The 23,988-nt window shown below is 40.0% G+C and overlaps 2 protein-coding genes across 5 annotated transcripts in view; both read left to right on the forward strand.

Moving 5' to 3' along the window:
- The first annotated feature begins 122 nt into the window (after nucleotides 1-122).
- RAD54B (RAD54 homolog B) overlaps nucleotides 123-23,988 on the forward strand; it is a 63,756-nt gene continuing 39,890 nt past the window's right edge. For 3 of the 4 annotated variants that reach the window (XM_075743711.1, XM_075743710.1, XM_075743712.1), the window contains exons 1-3: nucleotides 123-254; nucleotides 3,236-3,383; nucleotides 4,065-4,239. In XM_075743711.1, the coding sequence (XP_075599826.1) occupies nucleotides 3,246-3,383; nucleotides 4,065-4,239 (313 nt within the window). In that variant the 5' untranslated portion in view covers nucleotides 123-254; nucleotides 3,236-3,245. Of the gene's footprint in view, nucleotides 255-3,235; nucleotides 3,384-4,064; nucleotides 4,240-18,061; nucleotides 18,156-23,988 lie in introns of those variants that run through there. The other variant, XM_075743713.1, reaches the window with a different exon arrangement.
- Nucleotides 16,922-23,920, forward strand: FSBP (fibrinogen silencer binding protein). Its single transcript, XM_010308986.2, has 2 exons — nucleotides 16,922-18,155; nucleotides 22,412-23,920. The coding sequence occupies exons 1-2, from the start codon at nucleotides 17,785-17,787 to the stop codon at nucleotides 22,935-22,937; spliced, it is 897 nt and encodes a 298-aa protein (XP_010307288.2). The 5' UTR covers nucleotides 16,922-17,784; the 3' UTR covers nucleotides 22,938-23,920.

Genomic DNA, 23,988 nt, shown 5'->3' on the forward strand with positions numbered 1-23,988 from the left:
GCCACACCCACAAGCACACACGACGCACGCGCACTCCACTGTTTCACAGGCATACCGGATCGAGCATGCGCAGTAGAGGTAACCCCTCGCATGGTCGTTGGAGCATGCGCGCTTCGCAGGGAGCGTTGCACTGGGGGGGGAACCTTGTGCAGGGCGCATGCGCGGCGCGGCCAGCGGGCTGACGGGAGCCGGCGGCGGGACAATTGAGTGCGGAGTCCGCGGCGGGGCCGGTGCCGGCGGGGCCGGGGGCTGAGGTACGGCCGGGGGCGGGTGGCGCCGGCTGCGGGTCACCGGGCGGATGGGCCGCTGGCCTCTCCTCGTGGGGCTGGCGGAGCCGCTGGCGCTCCTAGCCCCTGTACTTGCTCGCAGGGAGGTTCCCTCCCCCCTCACCTCCCCGCGGCCGTTACCGGGCGGCTGAGGCGGGGTGGGCCGGGGGCCGGGCTAATAGCAGTTTGAATAGTATTGTATTTTGGACCTACTCCAAATTCTTACAGTTATTCCTCATTTGAGGTGATTTTTTACTAGTGCTGCTATCCAAGGCGATGCACTCGCTGCCTCCAGATTAATTGAGTAGAAGTTAACCCCGAGTCCTATGTTTGTAGTTGCCTACAAAAAACATTTAGCCTGGCCATCTATGCCGGGAACGTCCCTTCAAATGTTCAGGAGAATAGCCTGTTAAATTTGTGCTAAAATGGCTAATGTAACTGCCTTCAGCAGGACTCCATGCATACCGTGTTGAGTTAGTTGCATGTGTAAAATTTTGAAATACTCTTTGTATAAGTGTTTTGCTTTAATGCAGCTGTTGAGATACCTTTAAGGAGAAGAATTCAATGCCCGCAAAACCAGATGCATTCATGAGACGTTTAGGATGTGGTTTCATGCTACGCTTAATTTGGTCAAGCTAGGCCGCTAATAAAAGGCAGGAGCAGTGCTTTTCTCATTACCTCCAGCTGTTTCCCTGCAGCCATACCAAACGGTATTGCAACTACGGGGTGATTCAACGTCTTGGTGGCTGTCTCAGAGGAAAGGGCATATTTGCTTGTCAACTGATTTAGTTGTAATGTGGAGCTATTCCTTTTCCTGGCTACATCTACTCTGATCCCATCTAAAAGATCTAGCATCAATCAGCTGTTGCACATCCATAGTGGCCTTTTTTTTGCATAGTACTGTAAAGATACAAAATAGAAACTTTTTATTTATTATTTTTGTATTTTATATTTTTATTATATTTTATAAAAGCTTATATTTTGAAGACAGAGAAGGATGTGTATTGCTGGAAGCAATATTATATTTTAAGAAACACAAACCCCTAATGGTTTTTGTAGTTGCAAGTAGGTAATGCTGGTAATATTACATGTTCTTAAATATAACAGGATTGAAGTTACTGAGTTATCAAGGGTCATGTTTTTAAATTTCCTAATAATTTGCAAATCTCTTAATGACTATGTTTTTGTGGTTTCAGACCATATGATAGTGCAAAGTCCAAATGGATTTGGAAACCAAAACACTTTAATCACAGATACATGCAATTTATGAATTGCACAACTCCCCTGTTCCATGGGAGATGTGACAAGCTCTAGAAGTGAAGTGGGCAGTGAGGTAGTGTAGCAGTTCAGCTATGCTATGCGTAGTTCTTGTGTAGAGTTGTGGGGTGTCCTGGGTTGTCTTCCCAAGTGTCACCGTGCATTCTAGGATTGGGTAGAGAACTTGTTCCAATTCACATGGCACCTGAAGCTGGCTGTGGTCAGGGCTGACACTTACAGTCTGTGCCTCTGGAATGTTCTTGATACCTTTGCAGCTTTCTCCGTGACTACCAGTTGTTTACGCTGCAGGTACTCCTGTTATAATAATCAAGCTACACCTCTATTGCATAGGGTTAACTAAAGCTCATATGCTAACACTGTTGTTGAGGAGGCCTAACTTATGCGAACTGCTCTTGACACAGTTAAGAAACCTCTTTCCTTTTATTCTTAATAACAGCCATCATGGAAGTGACAATTCAGGCCATTTTGCCATTAAGGTTTACATCTAGTAACAGCGTCATGCATATGATAATTGTTCAGATATGAAGGAGACAGCAGTACTCACGTTAGCGTCTGCATGTTTGCAAAGTATTTTGACAGTACTCTTCCTACTGTGCAAATCTTGGCAAGAAAGGTTGTTGTACCTTAGTAAGCCACTGGAGTGCAGAGTAGCGTCAAAAAAGTGCAGAAACACACTGGCTGTTTCAACAGGATGCAAACATGATTTCAAGATGGTAGAGAGGTAGAGAAGTTTGTGTCTGCAATCTGTATTATGATTTATTTTTACCTAGTAGTTGGGGAGATCAATTAAAATAAACAGTCAATGTATGAATGGAGAATTAAATCAAAGTATGTTCCATAAATTGCTGTATCATGCTTGTCTTCATCATACCAGCTGCTGGGTTATTCTATTGGAATTTTCTTTTCTTGTTTTGTTTCTACTACTTTGAAATATTAAGATATAACTTGCTATTCTAGTGGTTGCAAGTATGCTTTGTCATAATAACATTGGTGTATGTTTGGTTTTGTCCTGAGGTTGTTTAGGGGAATAACAGTCTTATATTTTAAGGAAAAACCTATACTACATTCCTTCCACTGTTCAAATGGAAGTGGTAATCTCCACTGTAACATGGATAACATGGAGTGATAATCTCCACTGTAATTTTGAGATAATTTTCTGCTGAATTCTAATCTTAAGGTAGTGAATCTGAATGACCAATATAATTGTTTAATGCAAAATATTACTCCCAGCTATGAAACATACCTTCAACATTCGCTGTTCATTTTGCACTAATAATGGGCTTTTCAAAATTATGTTTTAGGTATTTAGAATAGTTAGTTCTGTTCCAAATTGTCTGTCTTTTTATAAACTGGTGTAAGTTTGTTAAGCAGCACTACACTGCGCATCTCCAGAGTGTTTCTTGTTATTGAGAACTGCATCATTGGCTTTTCAAATGAAAAAAGAAGTGTTCAACTGCAGAATTTGCTGTAGTGGATCTATCTTAGTACTTAAAAAATGCATTGCAACGATACTGCTTTTTCTTAAGTTGTATTATGCTTGTGAATTAGGATAGTTACTTGAAAATCTTTTATGCTGTATTTCATTTTAAAATAGTGCTTACATTGTTACCTATGGATATATTTTTATATTTAAAGCCTATTCTGACTACAGTTGTCTTTATCTGCTTCCTTCCTTCCTCTCCACCCTCCAGAGCAGTAAAAATGAGGCGATCAGCAGCTCCAAGTCAAGTGCTAGGAAATGTAGCCAAGAAGCCAAGGTTTATACCACCAGGAAAAAGTACCACGGTTTGTCTCAAGAACGAAACTAAGGAGATAGACCAAGAAATGAAATTAAAGGAGGTAAACTCTACAAAGTGCTAAAAAGTGTATTTGTTTGAACTGTGTTGTTACTAAAAGATAGCATCTGAGCTCACCACAAACAATCGCTGCTTGAATAATCAACCTGTTCAGAATAGACTTTGATACCCTTGCTCTTGCTACATTTTATTTTCTCAGGTAGGTTTTGCTCACTCTCGTGAAGTGGATGCAGAAAAATGTTTTTCAAATAAATGAAAGTAATCAGTATTGAGCCCAAATACAATTCTCAGTGTAGTTGAGGCATGGATTGTATCTTGGTGTGGGCTTGCTTGGATTCGAGTGTTTGGAATGCTTTGGCAAAAGCAGTTAAAAACCCAAGATACTTAGGAATGAAATGCCAGTACAAGTTGCTGCAAGGAACTTTCTCTGAAACCTTTAATATCAACCAAAAAAAGCATCACAATTTTTATTGATTTTACCTACAGAAGACTTCTATTAAATTAAATTCATAAACTACTTGTGCAAGTGGTGTATGGTATTGTGTGCATATGCTTTTTGTTGTGAACGCTGGGATGCATATATTTGTGTAGGGATGTTAAATTTATGTAGATAGTTTGATAATGAGGATTAGCATCTATTAAGATCCCCTCTCACTGCTCTTTTCTCTATTTCTCTTCAACTGCATGAAGGAAATGCTATTGTGAACTTGTTTCTCTTTTGCAGATAGATGAGAAAGAAGGAAGTGCTTCATTGCTTTCTAAAATACCTGGCCAGAATAAAAATGCTAATTTTTTACAGTCTGTGGAGTCAACTGGAAAAGTAAAGACTACAAAAGCATGTTTCAGCGTTAATAAGTGTAACAAGGTGGAAATGAAAACGCTAAATACGCCCAAAGCTGGTAAGATGCTCTTTACTATTTCCTGCCACGTATCATGAGAGAATTTTAAAGCTGATGAATGATACAGTAATTACTAAACTTTCAGGAAATACTAATATAAGGGTCATGCAATGGTGGCATTATTTGGTGTTCTGCTGGATAGAGAGTGAAAGAAACAAACATTAATTCATTTATTACAGCCGGTAATGAATATTACTCTGAAAAGCTAGGTAGTAAGCACTGCAAGGATACTGAAGCGTGTGAACTGTAGCAAATGCACTTTGACGCACCTGGATGACTGTGGGGTTGAGCGTCTTCATCTCCCACTCTTCATGTGCCCTGACCACAGACATAGCACAGGGACGTTCTATGTTGTGCGAAAGCAGGTGTGTGACCTCAGGAGCCAAGTGCATCTTGAAAGCGTTGCACTTGAACTGGGTTACTAACGTTGCTGGATGAAAATCACTCCTCTTGGAGCCAGTTCAGGCATTTCAACATCTGTCTTGCAGTTAATTCACTCTTCTTTCCTCATAATTAATTACATTGATTATGATCTTTCTGTTTTAGGGTTCATTTAATTGATAATACTTTGTGTAATAAGTGGAGTTTTAAAAGAGAATTTCACAACCACTTATCGCCTTGATTCTATAATGATTGGAATTATAATTCAGAAGGCTTTATCAAATTTATATTTAATTTTCTTTGTGGTAAGAGCTGCTAAATCTGAAGCCCGATAGAAGCAGAGCTGCCATAGCTCTGTGTCCCAAGGTCCAGCCAGTAGTGAGGCTGAGCATGTATTCCCAATAGGCATGTGTATGTACAACGCATAGGCCATTGCAGGCAGAGAACACAGCGCTCGGGCAAACACAAGCAGCACCGATGGACGCATCCTGTTTTCCTCTCTGGCCGATCAGGGTGAAAGCCCGTTTGTGGAAACGAATGAATATACATATATCTATATACAGACACACAGAATATAGATCTCTCCAGTAACTGATCTTACACTCTCAATCTATTCAGTAGCTGGCTCTTTGACTTCAACGTTGGACACCTCAGCTGTGGGCACATGGGCATATGAACCAGAAAGGCCCACAGCTCCCAGTCCAGTTGCTGGTACTCAGACCTGTGCTCCCACAGGTAAAAACACACTATAGGTCCCTTCCTTATGGGCTCTGGCTGCCCTGCTTGCTGGCACGTCAGGTACCCGGGCCCTCTGACCTGTGTCTGGCCCAGCTCCAGTGGGTGGCATGTACACTTCCATACACACGTATGCAAAATAGAGTCCCTTCAGTCAGGAAAGTATTTAGAAATATAGTCTAGTAAGAAGATGATGCGGACTGTGGCAATAGGGTGCAGTGCATTGCTGGACAAGCATACTGACCACTCACCTGTTTAAAGGTGGCTGCTTTTTTCCTTTTATTTTCCTGTGCTTGTTCTTCCCTGAACCACCTTCATCTGCCCCTTTTGCTTGTCCCTTTTTTTTTTCCTTAAAAAGTTTTATTATAAGCCTTGTGCAATCTCCAGATGTCCTCTCTAGCATATTATGAGTTCCAGGCCACAGTAGGTAGCAACCTCCTTCATTCTGTAAGGTGCTCTGGAGATCCCTTCCCATTGACTCTTCTTGTTGGGTTTTGCCTCCAGAAAATGGGGTTGATCGGTCCACTGCGACAGCCCTGAGAGGATGCTGCCATTATCATGTTATTTGACCCAGAGTATATGCGCTCTGTTTGGCAGAGCTAATGTGGGAAAATTCAGCGTCCTTGTACGCCTGAAGTCCTTCTGGTCTTACGGCTTTTGTGTTTATCTGCTGCGTGTTGTAACTTCCAGTTCTGATAAAGCTCATACTTGCATAAAGTTTTCAATGTGTATGGGACAAGTTGTTTGAGTGGTCCTGCTTCACTATAGGTACATCTGCAAAAAATTTGTGTCTGCTGGTTCTGTCTGGCAGGGCACTTGAAAGATAACTAGTGGACTTATTTCCAAAATAATCTGAGAAATCAGCAGTCTTCCCAACAAAAATGTTATCAAGTGGAAAAGATACTAAATGCTTTTTCAGTGTCATGAGTTCTGGGTGCAGTTGGTATGGATTCTCCGATGACTTTAGAAAAATAACCAAAAAGTTGTGGAGTGAGACTGGGTGAGATATTTCTGTTGATGTTGTGCTGCTACCTTTCTGACTGACTGAACAAGCCATTTTGTGCCCAAGCCTTTCTGTGTCTGTACAAATGGGGCTAACCCTGCAAGTCTTTGTAAAGCTATGATGAAATGTGGTATAAAATAAGGGTTTCTAGTGTCAATGTTAGTTGTGGTCACCAGGTTCACTGATGATGCCAGCACTGTACTGTGAAAACAATCCTGCATCGAGGCTCCGTTAAATCTTAAGTAATTTCTTAATAACTTAGATTTTCCAAGACAGCTTCTGACCTTTACGTCACTTTTGTCTGCTATTCATTACAGCTAATGTAGCAATTACGTAAATTGTGTAAACCATAACCTCCTTTGTAGTGTGAAATGAAATTGTTTTGTCAAAGCTGTTTTTGGTATGAAATTCAGAAGTAATGGAAACCACTTGTGAAATCCAGAGTCAGCTGGGATTTTTTTTTAGTTATTAATAGTGTAATGGAATTATATCTGACTGTCAGTCTCTGCAGTCAAAGATGACTTCTCTGTTAAAGGGGCATTAAAATAATTTAAAGATTGAAAAAGTCTGTGTGTATGCATTATTTTGGTTTACTGTATCCATATCATTTAATGTAGATGATAAACTGTTTGTTAGCTTTATATCATACTCAAAGCTGCTGTGTTTGGGTTTCCAGTGCAGCAGTGGAATGTGTAAATAAATACCCCAGTTTCCATTGAAATTCTTGTGAAACACCTGTGGACCATTGGACAACTGTACTGTTCATAGAGCTAATCTTTCTGAAACCCAGCCCTGAAAATGCTGGGCATTCTTTCAAAAAAAACTTGTTATCTGACACATGGTGTCCATTTCCTGGAGTAGACAAGTAAGGATTTGATTAGATAGCGTCAATCCAACAATTATAGCATGTCTGACTTAAAAAATACTTGCTTTTCTAGGCTTCTTTCCAAAATAAATTTATTCCTAAAATGTCACTAATAAAAGTAAAGTGTAAGGGACTCTGAAATTCTAGGAGATGAGATATTTCTAAAGATGTTTTAATAAGATTGTAGCAACTGTTGTTGAGTGAAACCTACCTATGTGTTGTAATTTAAAGTTTGAACTGTAAAATATTGAACATGCTGTTCAACAGGCAGTTCACTACTCGTGATTGAGTTGTGAATACCAGAAAATGATGTTTTTCCATAAATACATATCTTTGTAGGAAAATGAACTTTACTCCTGCTTTATGAATCAGTGTTTACTTGTTTTTAAGATAAACCTTTGTTTTGTATTTAGAATACAGTACTTGTTGACACTGACAAGGGATGTATAGAGGGGAGGTAATTTATTTGACATTGTCATTAATGCTTTTTCTCACATACCTCCAGAGAATTCTATCAGATAAGTCTGCATGCTCTTTAAAAATTAAAGTTACTTTAACATTTCTAAACTATTTAACAGTAATTGAAAACAAAGTCATAAATGTGTTTGGAAGGATATTATTGCAGCTCTTAAGTGCTTGGTTTCTACTTGTTCTTATTATGTTCTAAGGACCTCTAAGCAATAACAAAAAATACAAATAATTTGAAGAAACAATGGACAGGCAGATCTCTGAACTATACTTAATAACCCTTCAGTGTTGCTAGTAAGTGGGATTGACCAGAACTGAGGTTTTTGCCTACATTGCCTTCTTCACCTTAATGTTTTAAATATATATTTATTTATATAAAAGATACATAATTTAATTTATGCTTATTATCTGAGTTTACAGCTTGTGTTCTGTTGATATTTTTAATCTGGGAAAATGTTGCTCTGTTTTTTCCTCTGGGCTTACTATACGGTGTGTGGAAATTAATAGCTCTTTCACCTGCATGCTTAGACAGAAAATTCTAGTTGGACTGAGATTTTGTTGTTTGAACCTCATGTAGGTGAACAGAAAAGCTGCATATACAGTCTCATTCCGTTACAGCTCACCTCTTGTTTGGTTTTTGGTTCAGGAGTACTTTGTCTTTCATCCACTGCTAACACCTGTTAATGCATCTTCCAAGAGGAACTTTGTCAGAAGTCATACTCAAAAACTATCTTTGAGCTAACAGTGGAGGCAGATTGTAACTGTATTTCATAACAGGGTTAATGTGTTCACCCTCTGTCTCTCGACAGATGTTTTTGAATGTTTTTCATGCCTATGATAGTAACTGCATATAGTTTTGAATAGATTTTCTCTATTTTATCTGCAATGTTAATGTTTGAGTACATTGGTCTATAAGGTTTAGACTCTTTGCTCATTTAAGTCAGTTTTAGTTTCATAATAGGAATGTTTGTTGGCTCCTTTAGCTTTCTAGAACATTGTTACAGGTTAGTCTGATACCTCCTGTCACTTGACATGAGTAAAAACCCTCTTAACCAATTAATTTGAATATAAGAGAAAATTCACTTTTCATTCAGTTATGACAGTAGCAATCAATTGCCTATCACTTTTAATGAGAGGATTAAAAAATGTTATTTTCAGGATTTGTCATATTGTCTGATTTCAGTCTCTACTTCTGGTTTCTACATAACACAGCTAAAAACATTCAGGCCTGACATCTCATAATGAAGCATATTATAGCCAGAATTATTTGGATATCTGCAAAAGTAGAAGTATTAATTGTAATTTCTGTAATTGCATTGATTTCTATTATTGCACTTCACAGACTGAACTGGAAAAGATATTCCAGTCAGGAGTATTTTTACCATCTGTCTATTTTAGTGGTGGAGCTCTATGTATAGCTGCAGTTCAGTGGGTCCTGAAAAACAACCAAAAAGAGTATAGTATGTTTAGGGATACACTAGCCTGTTAAAGAAGTTCACATCTCTAACCAGTGTTCCTCATCTTGAATTTGGGCTGCCTACCAGCTGAGTGGTAAGATATGCTGTGGTAGTAGAATTAGGAACCAAGAGTGAGATAGGAAGGAGGAACTTAGACTGGCTTCACCACCAAATGCAGCATATCGTGTAATGTTCAGTGACTGCAAAGCTGCTTTCCTGGACAGGGTAGCCATCTGCAATGCAGCGTAATAGGCTGCTGTAAAACAAATCCAGACTGGTGTAATTCTAGTGCACTATTTCCTCAGTTAGTACAACATAATTTATAATTTGATATGATCATATCTTGCTGTCATGTGAATAACTAGGCTTTATGTAATGATAGATGATATAACCAAGATATTCACACATTTGAGAAAAGGGCAGTGAATTGACAGTGAAATATACTTTTCATTTGTCCTAGTTAAATGTGCTCTGATATGTGTGTTTGAACTAATGGAGATAAAGAAGGAGAGGGGAAGGAAACCAGAAATCAGAAGGGTATTACATGGTCAGAAAATAAAGAAAAACAGAGTTATATTAGATATTCAACATTTTCCAAAAAGTTGGAGGGATTAAAGTAAAAGTTCTGCAGTAGTAACTTGCCTATTCAATGGAACTGTTGTTGCTTCTTTACAATAAAAAAGTGTAAATTGCTAGGCTCTTTACTTTTGAATAGTGATATATTCCCCCATTGAAGACAGCTGTGCTGCATGTAAAATAATAATCTTTCATGCATTTTAGTTAACTTGTTAAGTTATTGAAAATTAAAATTTGTAAACAAGAGAAAAAGACTTAGATCTCTGTCTCTGCACAGGAAAGAGAATTAATGTTTAAACTGCAGATATAAAGGAAACTCCCATTTTCAAGGGGTGGCAGGGGATGTATTGGGAAATGAATTTACCATCCCAATATATTTATTATAATTTAGCTTCCAAGAGTTGCATGCAAACACAATAGTCTGCAATATATAGAAAATGAAATTATCTAATACCGTAACTTTAAAAATGAGGAACTTAAGAAATAGTCTGTATAGAGACTATTTTCAAAGATTCAGGTTTAGCAGTAATAATTCTTTCAGTTTCCTCATTCATTCTGAGGGAAGTTGTACACATAGTTTCTTCTTATTTTCTTGATTATCAAAATTTATTATCAGGCTGTGCATGCGTGTAAAGAGTGAAGATGGGCAAAAGAGAAATACATGGCTATTCTGAATTTCTTGACTGTTTTTCTTTTCCACTCTCCCAGCCTTTGGAAAGTCCTAGTTTGGGGTATGGGGGTTGTTTTGTTTTTTTTTTTCCTCCCCAGCCCTCCTGTCTCCAGTAGATATGAAGGTGGATTTAAGAGAAGATGGAGACAATGTCGCTATCAGGTGGAGGGACAGTAAATGCTTTATTGAAGGAAACTGGAAGGGTTTTTTGAGCTACCATGAGTATTATTACAGACTTGGCCTGGATCCCTTCAAAGATAGTCGCCAAACCTTTCTGTGGCTATGCTTATTGTTTGGATCCCCTTTGTTGCCATGCCAGCATAACTAGAGTTTAGTCCCAGCTTCTGGCTTTGAGCCTTAAGTTTTCCCCTGAAACAGAAGCTTTGTTACAATAGGACTTTCCTAAAATCAACAAGATAGTGGTAAGATGGTTATCTCACTACTGAGCAAAATTAGACGTATGGAGAAAGCTGCTCCTATGTCAGGATGCAGGGAATAGTGCATGGGGAAGTTATTTTGAGGTTAGTATTTAAAAGCATAATCTCCAAAAGATGGGAGAATTGCAGAAACTTGGCTTCTCTTACACCATTTCTTTTTTGTAGAGGCTAATGGGGATTTAAGAATTGAAGCACAATATCCTGAGAAAATCATACTGTTAATCTTCCTGTGTTTCTCAGCTGCTTCTGATCAGTCATCAAAAAGCTTGTTGGAAGAGAGGGTCAGAGAAGATACAACAATATATTAGGAACTGGACATACTTGAATTTATAAAGAATGATGCTGTTAGCTTTTCTTTTTTTTAAGGACATGACTTACAAAGTGAAGAGCTAATTTGTGGTGCTGTATAGTCACTTAGTATTATAATTTAGAGTCCTGTAGCATAAAGCCAAACTTAGTTGGAAGGATGGTTAGAGATCTGAATGTGTGGGTCCTGGAATGTCAGACTGAGATGAAGATAAATTCTTTAAAATTTGGCATAGGGAGCATTTTAATTGTCTAATTTGAGTATTTTCTATTTCAGTGGGCTAAATATTGAGCGAATGCCTTACATCAGCAGAGGGGACGGAAGTGTAGTTAGCTTTTATGCTTGGAATTTTAGCTGATAAGAGCTCTGGAGTAGGCCATGTGTAATTCAGGCTAGTTTCAAGAGAGTGGTATAAAGGTAATAACTACATTGTTAACATCTGTGTTTTCTGTGCTTGTCATGAGAATACATGCATGCTTGTTCCTGCAGCAGTGGCATGAACTGTTAGCTGTTAAGAGTCAATACAGTCTAGATGGTGATGACAGAAATAGATGCAGAAAAAAAAAAGAGTTAAAACTTCCCCTTGTTCCCTCCTCCCCAATGCAGGACAGAGGTTTAGAAATGTTTAGAAATAATTGTGCAGGAGAAGGGAGTGGTCTGAGAGGTTCAGGTACAGCAGGGATAGGAAAAAGAAAGTGCAAAATTGATGTGAAAATGCTGATGAAGATAAGAACAAAATCAAGTGACATGAGAAAGCTATTTTAAACACAATTTAAATGATCTTTTAAAAGTATTTAAATGATCTTTTAAAAGTATTTAAAAAATTCTGGAGAGAATGTATGTAAGCACTGTAACTTCCAGGTGAAGTTGTCTTGCAACTTTTGTCTCACGAAACTTTGTTATCCTCGACTCTCTCCATAATGAATAATGCCTCCAACCCTTAATTTTGGAAAATCACCCATGAAACAACTGTTCCTATGAGAGACCTTTGGAGTTGAAAACTTTCTGGCCCACCCTTTGCTGCAGGAGGCTCGTAAGACAGCCAGATCGAATGACTTGGCAGTGTCTTGCTGTTGTGTCAGTAAAGAGGACTATATGATGACCTAATGGAACTTTTAAAGCCCTTCCTACCTATAGACACACTCAAGTCATCTTATGCAGCTGCCAAATTCATTTGCAAGAGTGAGCAACTGCCTCAATACTTGCCAAATGTTTCCACTGCCAGTATACACCAGTATATTCAGTGATGTGCATCATAGCCCATCCTAGCTGCTGAATCTTCTCACAGTTTCTCATAAGCACAGGGGTATCAGGGTTTCACTTCAGCTTTGATTCAAATCTTGCAATCGTCCTCTTGTTTTATGATTTTCAGGCTCCTCCGTGATTGCAAATGCTAAACCCAGGTCTCTGCAGAGCTAGTTTGCTTGCACATTATAAAATAAGAACAAATGTCCTTCAGACTTACTCTGGGGCTACTACTTTACGGGCAGAGCACCCTCACAGAGTTCAGCAATCCTTTATCTGTTGACTTGGTATTTTTTGCATTAGAAGGTCCCAGCCTGAATTGCTTAAGCCAGTGCCATTCCCTTCCAACATTCAAGTTTGCTGTCTGATCCGAACTACATCTTTCAAGATATGTTCTTAGGGCATCCTTAATTATCTCAAATGTTTTTGTCTTTGAATCATGTACCTTAAAGTGATTAATTTTAATTTTTTTAAGTCTGTCATAGAGCGATTCTTCCTCAGTTCTGTGTGATGAAGGATCCTTCCTCTCCTTCCATCCAAGATACTCCCCTGATTTAAGACATTCTCTTTTACAGGGTGTTCTGTCTCAATGTGCCTAAATTTACATGGGCCACTTGATGCAGTTGTTGGCCAGGATCCAAATCTGTCTCTTGTAAAATTTGGGCCCATTGAGCTTTTTCAGCAATTCACAGTAACTTGGCTACTTTAATCCCAGACTGTATAATAGCTGTGATTCATTCATTTCTTGATAGCTTTCCAGGATGCACTATTTGTATCATTTTTTCTTGGTATTTATTCTGGACTTTTCCACAGCAAAAACCTGAGCTTACCTGTAGTCTTGAATCTTGTTTCCCAACTGTTGAAGTATTGCAAGCTTAGCAAGGCACTGTTGCTGAGTTTTTGAATAATTATGATTTTCCTTTCCCTGGAAAAATACTCTGATCTACTCTCACAGCTCCCATTTTTTCATGAACTTCCAAATATGAAGATTTCATCCACTTGAAAACTAGGTTGTTACATGTTAACATTTAAATTGGGAAGAATCTGGGTTTTCTTAAAGAATCAAGCAAATTAAAAAAAATAAATGCCAAATTCAAGACTTTTTTCTTTTCAGAATTCTGAGTAGGTTAGTGAATTCCACCTTGAAAATATGAAGGACAAACGAGCTGTACCTTGCACATAGGATTAAAACAGGAGGTATAGAAGGCAGTGTGATGTGATGGGTGCATATATGTGTTGTTTTCTTCAGCAGCGACCAGAATTTCCTCCCTGCTACCTGTGGTTTGTTGTCCCTTCAGTTATGCTAACAGAAGTTTTTGTAAGGTGCATTGCAAAATGTATTCCTAAAATGACCCAGACTGAAAAAGCTTCTTCAATGTATTTTCTTTTGTGCAAGTTATTTGTCCTGTGGCATACTGGATCAGGGAACTGCTGGTGGTCAAAACTAACTCAACTCAGAAAAAATTATTAATTTGCAGACAAATCAGCTCCCTGATCCAACTTGCTCAGAAGATTTCTGAGTGCTCATATGAGCGCAGTGAAGGGGCAGGAACATGGCAGGGTTGAGGGGAGGCAGAAATTCCTGGTTTGGCAATGTCCCACATCTATGTTGACTTAAACCAATTATTAAACTCTATGCCTGCCAAAAGAAAAAAAAATCGATTAGTCTGTAGCTGGATCATCTCCCTGAACTGGCTGTGCACTGTGTTGCATAAGTGCTAGTGTTAGTGGAAGGTGTAGGATGAAGGGTGGACTGCAGCAACATTTCCTTTTTTTTTTTTTAATTGTCTTGGAACTACACCTATTGTTTTAGCTCAAAGAAGTCTATATGTAACATTAATATCCAGGCTTCTCATCTTCTATAATTTCTCATCCAAGTACTGATATGACCTTTGGCTGATGAGCAGAGCTATTTAAAAGGGGGGGGGGGGGGGGGGCAAGGAAAAAAATCTTGGTTGGCAGCCAGTTTCATTTTTACAAGGGTTACTTTACACTCCTGCAGAACAATATGTAATTCAGACTGATTCCTTCAGGCACTTGCTTAAAAGAAATCCTTGTAGTGGTATTTTGATATAATTGCATTAGTGCGGAAACTTGGTCTCTCTAGCAACACTAAGCAGTAAGGTGCTAAAGTAATACACGTTTAGATAGGTCTATATTAGGAGCTGCTGCATCTGGTAGCCCAGTATAGAGGAGACTGCTGCTGGTCCTTATGACCAGGTCCAGCCCGCAGCAAGGCTGAGGATGTATTCCCAAGGGGGACACATACATGTGCACACACTGTATGTACCTATATGGCCAGCCAGTGCATGTGCACACACTAGATGTATATATATGGCCAGCCATACAGAAAACACAGCACTCACGCAAACACAAGCAGCATCAATGGCCTCATCCTTTCCCTTTGCTGACTGACTGGGATGAAAGCCTGTTTGTGGCAAATATGCATGTATACAATATGGATCCCTCCAGCAAGTGCTCTTAGACTCTTACTCTGCTCAGTAGCTGGTCCCTGAATCCCCTCATCTCCAAGTTGCCTCACAAACCTGCACTGGGTCTCTCTGGCAGCTGGTCTGGGTTTATGACCTTATCAATGGGCAGTCCCCAGATGTTCTGGTCCCTCCAGTAGCCAAATCTCAGAGCTGGTCGCTCCAATATCTGGCCCAGGCTCATGGTTGCTCCAGTTCTTACCTCCCAAGCCTCTTATCCAACTTGCTGGCTAGTCTGGCTTGGTGTTTGCCAGTGATCGCACACTGACACCGGTACCCAGGCAGCATGCATGGGCTCTGGCCTCTCCACTTGCTGGCACCCCAGGCACGAGGGCCCCTGCGACCTGTGGTGTAACTCCAGTTGCTGGCATGTACGCTTCCGTGCAGAGTCATGCACGCAGGGTAGGGATTCCATTCACCCAGGAAAATGTAGTTTAGCAAGAGGACAGGACAAACTGCAGTGATCAGGCGCAGGGCCTGGCTGGACAACCTGTGCATGTGCACCTGGCCCCTTTTATCCCTTTTTCTCCTCACCATTTTCCTATGCTTGTTCTGTCCCCACTTTCATCCCTCTCTTTTCTAGCCTTCGGTTCTTCCTCTCAATACCCTGTCCCATGCCTTGTGCAATACCAAAATACTCTTTGTGGTATCTCATAATGAGTCCCATGCCCAGTGGGCAGTAACCCCCTCCTTCAGTCTGCAAGGTGATCTAGAGAGCCTCTCCAGTGGACTTGTCTGTCTGGGTCTCACCTTGGTCCACTCGTGTTTCTACAGCCCTGGGAGCAGCTGGATGGAGGGCTCAGTTTCTTTCATTTGGCTTATTGGGGTTCCTCTGCCTGATTCTGTTCATCTGTGCTCTGTGTCTGCCTTCAGTCACACCTCACACCGACTGACTTTGTCACTAAAAGGTGACTGGGTGCCGCACAACTGCTTGAACATCAGAGGGTACAGCGTGGGCTCACCTGTGACTCGATTCTGATAGTGCCAGCAGCCTAAACTACCTGAAGTATGTGCCTTTTTTATTTTTGACAGTTACTGAAGAACAACCAAGTGCGTCAATTTAAAAAAAAAAAAAAAGATAACCACCAGCTTTCTACCCTTAATATTAGTGAAGTGCAAAGTGTGGGGAAATAGGGGAAGATTAGCTGTTTAAAAGTGATGGTTTTCATACAGTGCTTCTAACCACATGTGTATTTTGTTTCTCAAATTCTAGTGTAATGGGCTTCAGACTATAAAATGCTTTATTTAATCTTGGCTTGAAAGATATTCCAGCAAAGTGGCCTGGTTGCAATTTTGTTAGGTGGTATGGACAAGCCAAGTCTCAGAAATTAACACGCTTGTTATTCTAAATGCTAATTGATTTTTAGCAGTTAAAAGTCTCCCTTTGTTTAGCTTGAATTTCTTGTTTTGAATATGGCTTGTGTCTGCTTTGGGGTTTTTTTCCCCTTAGAGCAAACAAGTTTATACCTAGATCTTTATAGCCTTAAGATATTTCAAACTATAATTAGATTTCTCTTTCCATCACCCCCCTTCCAAGCTCCCTTGTTTTCAAGGCTGAACATGTTAAGCTTGAGAAGCTGTTGCCACTACCTCAAACGGTGTTTGTTTTCCCCCTCCCCGCTCTTTCAGTAGCATATGTCATTGTTTTAACTTAATTTTTGCTTTTTTCTGTTTGAGACCACTTTTCCTTACATCTGCAGGTTTTTCTCTTTCTCCAATTTGTTGATTTAGTTTAGACCGCAGAAATGTTAAAGCCCTGCGTGCGTTTTTATGCGAAGACTTGGCTTAAGGTGATAGGTTTTTGAGTGAGCATTAGAAACGCACGCACATCTTGTTAATAAAAATCAGGTTTTTATCCCCAAAGAACGCCTGGCAGTATTATAATAAAAGTACGTTGTTTCCTGGTGGATGTTATGAAAACCCCAGTATCCGCACGCTGTAACGCACTCGGTATATCCGTCACGCGGGACCGTCGCCGTTACTCCGCGCGCCCCCCGCGTTACAGCGTGCCCTCTCCCCGTCCCGGCGGACGGCGGCGCGGTGACACCGGCGCCCCGAGGCCGGCGCGTTGCTGCGGGGCACGGCTGCGGGCCCGGCTTAGAATAAAAAGCCGATTCAGCGCTGGGGCGGCGGCGTTGGGGGCTCGCTCGCTGGCGGTTTGTCGCCGTTCCTGCTCGCCTCGGCCGCCGGGGGAAGCGGCCTCTTTAAGAAGCCCCCGTGTAGGTAGCTGGAGCGGGCTGCCAAGTGCAGGAGAAGCTCAGCTTTACTGCCAAGCCCGCGCCTGAGTGTAACCTAACCGGCTGGAGGATATGCCGCCCCTGATTGACAGCAGGACCAGCATTATGCAAATGGCGCAGGGGAGCGCGGCGGCGGCCGGGGGCTCTGTCAGGGAGCTCTCTACACACGCCGCCCTCGCCTCCCGCTCCCTGTAACGCTCAGTGCGTTTCACAAAGCAATTGTTGCTTTTTTTGGGGGGGGACTCGTTAAACGTAAAATCATCTCGAGCGCGGTTTCAGTTTGAGATACGTGTGAGAGAGCTAGGGAGATGTGTCAGAGCTTGTTAGTCAAGCTAAATTGGGTAATTTTTAGCTGGGTAATGTGCTAATCTTTAAACCTTTATGTTTTTAAATCCTGCGTATGTCTGGTCTCTTCATACAAAAGTGTGTTTTGCTTGTTTCTTCTCGTCGTCTTCAGTCTGAAGCCTTATGTAGGTCAGGCTTGGCTTAAGCAGATTTCCTGAACCTGCGTCAGCTTAAGCTGAAGGAATTTTAATAAACCCTCCCTTGTAGGCGTGGGCCTAAATGAGACTAGCCTAGTTAAGCCTGATCTTTTTCTGTTTGTGAAAAAGAGCTGAGCAGAGCTAGGGACTGCATGGTGGCTTCAGAAACGGCTTCCTTAATTCAAAGATAACAATGGTTGGGAAGGCCAGATCTTCTAATTTTACCTTATCTGAAAAGCTCGATTTGCTAAAACTCGTGAAGCCGTACGTTAAAATTCTCGAGGAACATACCAATAAGCATTCTGTAATAGTGGAAAAAAACAAGTGCTGGGATATCATAGCTGATAACTACAATGCCATCGGAGTAGATCGCCCTCCTCGTACTGCACAGGGCCTGCGCACGCTGTACAAGAGGCTCAAAGAATATGCCAAACAGGAGCTATTGCAGCAAAAGGAGACTCACTCCGATTGTAAAAGCAGCATTTCCGAGCCAACCAAGAAAGTTGTGGAGATGATTCCACAGATTTCCAATGTGTGTTTAAGAGACAGGAGCGGTGTTCAAAGGTGAGATGATTCTTTTTTATTTTGTTACTGAATGAAAATTATGGCGCCTCCTATCTACTCGGTAATGCTTTGCTTGTGGTCAGGCTCCTAAAGGAAATGTTTATCAGAGAAAATCCCCAACTGGGGAACAATGACAAAATAATATTGCTTTTGTTTTATGGGAAGCTTTATGGTGACTTAGCACTGCATTCGTTTTTTCAGCTGTCTTTCAAAGCCTGTTTTGGAGTCTTTGTCATACTCTGGAAAGTGAGGGTTAAGAGACAATCAAAGAGAAATAGTAGCTCCAACCTCTACTCCTCCCCTACCTTTTAATAGGCAGATTATTCAAACACTGGCAAAGTGATGGCTATTCTCCTCCATTTAAGGTAATACTGCAGTCATTTTGCAACATATGGAACTATTACCAGTTTATAGAAGATTTTTAATAAAGATAGTTTACAGAGCTAAGAAACCTTGCTCATACACCTTTTTTCTCTCATTTACTCTGATGTTTGCATGCTATGTTTTAACTGATCCCAATCCTTTAAAAAAATTGACTCCCCACACCACAGTGCCTTTGTGAGTGCAAATGGTTTTTTTTTTTTTAAAGAAATTATACTTTTCTTGCATTGACGGTGGCTCCCTGAAACTGGAGCAAAGCTAATTGCCATCTAAACTCCAAGCAGTTCTGTATTGTACGTTAAGTAGTTTAAATACAGAGAGAAGCCAAGAGGTACAGCACTAGAAGTTTTCTTTTTTTGTAGGATTTTTTTTTTTTTTACTGCTCAGCAAAGTGAGACACACCGTCTAGATTTGAGCCAGACATAATACAGGCAGGCAGCATGCAGGCTTTCTCCCACAGCTGGCTAATGCCCCTCATATCTGACTTACAACATTCTGCTGGTTCTGTATTGGTCCTTGAGGGATCAAAAAATGCCTGGGTCAGGTTTTGGTTCCTCCAGATACGAAAACTAAGCTAGGGAGAAGTGGGGGGGGGAGTCAAATAACTCCCAGCAACCTTGAGAAAGCTTTGATTTTTCTTATTTTCCCAAGCAGATTAATGGGAAGTGAACTTCCCGTATTTTAATCAGATATACTGATAGTGCAGCAGCGTAACACTCTAAGAAAAGCTGGCATGCGCACACATGCTGAATTGGATTCGTGGTGCCACTGGTTGAACTGAATGGTAACAATTGTCTAAATCCCAACATGCCAGATGCTCTAAAAATATGCTGTTGTGGGTCCTTTGCGTAAAGAAGTCTGAAGCAACTGGGCTACACTGCTGCTCCTGGTGAATGCCCCTGGAGGAACCGTTCCAAAGAATTCTCTGGAACAAAACAAGGCTTTTAATTGCACTAATAAAGGTTGCAGTGTCTTGACTACCAACTTTTGTAAGGAGGAAAAAAAAAATAGTGTGAGAACTTTGGTTTGTAGATCGGCTTATAAAAAGCACTGACGCTTTTCGTGAATGATTAAGAGCTAATGATCTCCATAGTTTGTCTCCTATAATTTAAACGTTTTTTGCAGTCTCTAATGGCTCTGGGAACATTGACTTGATTGCTGCTTCCCCAAAATGGTTGTTCCTAGGAACACCCAATGCACTGTGTACTGAAGGAAAAGAATATAATTTAAATTATTTTTTCCCTGCCCAAATAAATCATTATTTTATAGTTCTAATTTTAACCCTGAGTTCCATTTTACCCTAATTTTCAAAACCTTGGATTGGGTTTTAACTCACCAGGATATGGCTTAGGTTTTGTAGGAGGGAAACACAACTTATAATGAATCCAAATTCTTAATCGCACCTTTAAGCAATTTCTAGCTCGCTGTGATTAAACAAAACCTGGTGAATCATGGGTGCCTGCAGGGTTATAAACACCATCCCCCAATTGTGGTAACTGTTGTTTGTCTTTCTTTCAGTCAAGTTGTCAGAAACAACATTAGTAACCACCATACAGACGGCTCCTTTGTTTCTCAATTCCTTCTTTCTCTCTTTGCTGTCTTAATTGTTTTCCTCTTAAGAGGCTGACTCTAAGGAAAAAAAAAGCCTCATCAGAGTTACCTGAAGATTAGGTAATTTTCTAATTCTGTGTGGATTACACTTTAAGAGATGGAATTTTCACTGTGTGGAGGCTCTAGTCTGTGTTAGACTAAATCTTACCTATCTTTCTTCTCTTTAACCTCTCTCACTTTCTCTTTCTGCTCTCTCTCTCTCTTTCCTTTTGTCAGAATGACCTGCTTCTCCTGCTGGTTGTTTCCACTTTTCTCAGGGTAGAAGCTGGCCAGGAGCCAGCAAACAAGGAGGAAGGAAGCTGTATTAGAAGCTGTGGTTGTGAAAAGGGGGGAAACCCAGCATTACAGTCAGCACTGGGGAAAACAAGTGAAAATTTGTGTGCAGGATAATACTTCCGATGCTCAATGAGAGGAGTAAAAGAAATGTGAGAAAGAGGTATATAGGAAAAGGTGAAGCTTTGTTGTATGAGGAGGAGGGAGTAAAGGGGTATAATTGATACTCTATGGGCAGCTCAGGTAACAGTCGATAGAATTAAGATTATCCTGACGTTTTCTTCAGGGAATAAATGAAAGGTCTGTTTTCCATACCTACTTCAGATGGACTTTTTTTGTTTAAAAATTTTTAGTTAAAATAGTTCAGGTGGTTGCCAGAATTAATTTTTGGAAAATATATTGCTCTAGCCCTGTTGAACATTATTACAATTGAGTATTGAGAAGCTTTAGTGCTTTCATTCTAGAAATTGCACTTTCATGTTAATAGATGGCAGGCTACATCAGGGTCCTTTGGAAATTGCAACTGTGACTGCTTATTTCTTTTTAACTAAGAGTTTTGAAGACTATGGGAAATGCAGAAGAGATGATCATGCAATCTTTTGAGTAAGGAGTTAGTGCAGTTACACAAAAGTAGGATGCACAAATTGAGTTTTTCCTTTGCTTGTGGGAATTTGAACCCAGATCTAATGTTAACCAGGACAGTGTTATAATAGTCAGATAGTGATTCTCAATTTGTGGATTGCAGGGCTCACAAGGAGTTAAAAAAGTGTAAACAAACACTTCCCACCCCTCAATTTAATAGACAGCAACTCAGGTCTTCCAGGGTTAGGGAGCATCCATGAACGTTATATTAATCACAGATCCACTCACTCCCTTTAGCTGCTAGCAGCAGCTCAGCTCTTCTAGGGTTGGGGATTGTTTTGTATCTGCAACCGCCAGTTATAGCCTCAGTTTTAGACCGTCATGGCCATGATGATGCACTGTCTTTGGTATCAGTACCAAGTTAATATATTCGTGTTCCCACATTACACAGCCTTCCCAGTCATGCTGAAAGTATGTACTGTAAAATAGATCAAGAAGCTGATCTGGCTTAAAAAAGCATTACCTGAATAAAGGAGTGATGTGCAGAAGTTTAGGGTTTCAAACACAACTGATGGTAGAGAAGTAGGCAGGAACAGCTTGAGCCATTATTATCATCAAAGCCAATGTATTGTCAAATCATGATTTGAGGTGCTGCTGACTCAGGGGTTTACACAAAGACAGATGAGTCAAGTAGGCGTTGTACTTTTGAAAAGAAATGCACAGAACTATAGGCTGTTCTTAATGGAAGCGTTTCTGTGTCTCCTCTTGATGCTTCAGAAAAATACTGAGATCACTGATTCAAAGAGAAGGAGCAAGGATTAGCTTGATTCCCTAATCTACTGGCACGGTCATCATTTGGGCTCTGATTTCTTCCCACAAGGCGCTCTGTGTAATTTTATTCAGTGATTGTTTTACATAAAAAAAACCTCTGGATACTTTGGTGCATGAATCAGAAAGAGGGAACACATCAGAACAGGAGGAGATGAGTAAGTTTGAGAGATGGAAATGTTTCTGCCATAGTCCACTCAATCTAAATTAACGCCCTTTTAAAATCACATTATATATTATATAAACTCTTTCCTCTGTCACTTGCATCACTTGCTGGTGCTTTGTTTTTATTCTCATTTGTCACTGATAGCCCTTCTCGCTTCTCCAGCATCAGAAGGATGGCCTACCAGGACAGTTCTCTGTCAGCTATACTGCCTTCGTAGCGACAGAATCTGAATAAAACAGGGCTGTGTATGTGTGGTGGAAAGAAGGAGAGGTACAGATGGTGTCATGTAATGAAGTAAGAGTCCCAGGCATACATAGCAGAGAAGTATTTCAAATTGAAGCTTTGGTTACTTACAGCTACGCCTTTTAAAAATAGTTTTTAATGGATTATTTAAATATGATTTTATGTGTTCTAGTGCTAGTATCGATAAAGAAACAATTGCTGGTACCAGTTCACCACAGGCAATGTTGGATCACCATCCTGCAACAGTCATGATGGACTTGCAATCGGAAGAGGATGTCAAACCTCCTCCTTCTTTGATTATAGACTCTCAGCAAAATGAGAACTTAGAACAAGAGGAAGAACACCAGCTGGTGCATATTATGGAAAGGTCTCCTTCAACATCGGTATCTTCAGTTGATATGAGAGTGATGATGTCTCCCTCTCCTGTACCCAGAAGAGATGAGTTTTTTAGGCTTGAGGTTGGAGAACGCTTTAGACCAATGTGTGGTTATGACCCACAGATGTTACAAATGCTGAAAGAAGAGCATCAAATAATATTAGAAAACCAAAGAAAAATTGGTCTTTATGTCCAAGAAAAAAGGGATGGTTTGAAAAGAAAGCAGCAACTGGAAGAAGAACTGTTGCGAACAAAAATCAAAGTAGAGAAGCTGAAGGCAATAAGACTACGCCGTGACCTGCCAGAATACAGCAACATCTAAATATTTTATTACTTCTGTTGTATTCTTTGAAATACTTGATAATACATGCTTTTGCCCTGGCAAAATTGTTCCTTATGTTAATATGGATGGATCAAAATCTGGGCTTGAGAGACGAAAGCATTATTTTCCGTGTTGTTCTCTATGTACCTTAGAAAAATACCTTGTATGGGTTTGAATGCACCAACTCCTCTGAAGTATAATCAAATCCCGTATATTTAAGTGTTTAGGTTGATAAAAATCCAAACTTTTAAAATGTTTCCACATATCTCTATGAGGGTTGTGATGAGCTAATGGAAATTTAGCTCAGATCTTTTAAAAAGAATTGATCATATGCATTATTTTTTCAAATAATCACCTATCCTTTAATATCTTAATGAAGTTAAGGTGAATAAATACATATAAAAAGGAGGAATAAGAGGCTATGTTTAAAATGTCTTATTCTTTTCAAGTTGGTAAATCTTATGACAGTGGTGAGATTTTGCTGATATATCAGCTTGGAAAACAAAATTACTGGATTGTTATATTTTTTTAATGTTCAGTAAACAGTTGAATAAATGTACATCTTTTTAAAAGTTAATACTTTTTATTGTTTCCAGTGGAGGAGTGTTTCCATAGGACGTTATCAACGTAGAGACAATGAATGCAACGCTTGGTTTTTAAAACTGCATGCATGTGTAATTTGTGTGTACAGTTACCATGATCGTATATTCAGTTATAGTAATTATACTGGTGATCAACCACAAAAATGTCTAATTTCCTCATTTGCATGCATAATTACTACAGTGCATGTGCAACCAAGACAGTTGCAGGTGCCTTTGATTGATATCACTATGACTATAAGCTACTGAAATGAAATAGTTTCTGTATGTAAGTAACATGTGACTTGAAATCTACAGAAGATTCTTTGTTATTCTGGGTACCTTTTATAAATGCTGTTGTTCTGGTCTTTTGATTAGTTTCAAATAAAAAGCCCCAAATGAAAAGGAGATTGATTCTTCTGTCTGTCCTAGTAGCAGCCGTTTCCTCTGCAGTTACAATCAACATTCATAAC

Source organism: Balearica regulorum, chromosome 2 (genome assembly GCF_011004875.1).
Source record: "Balearica regulorum gibbericeps isolate bBalReg1 chromosome 2, bBalReg1.pri, whole genome shotgun sequence".
NCBI lineage: Eukaryota > Metazoa > Chordata > Aves > Gruiformes > Gruidae > Balearica > Balearica regulorum.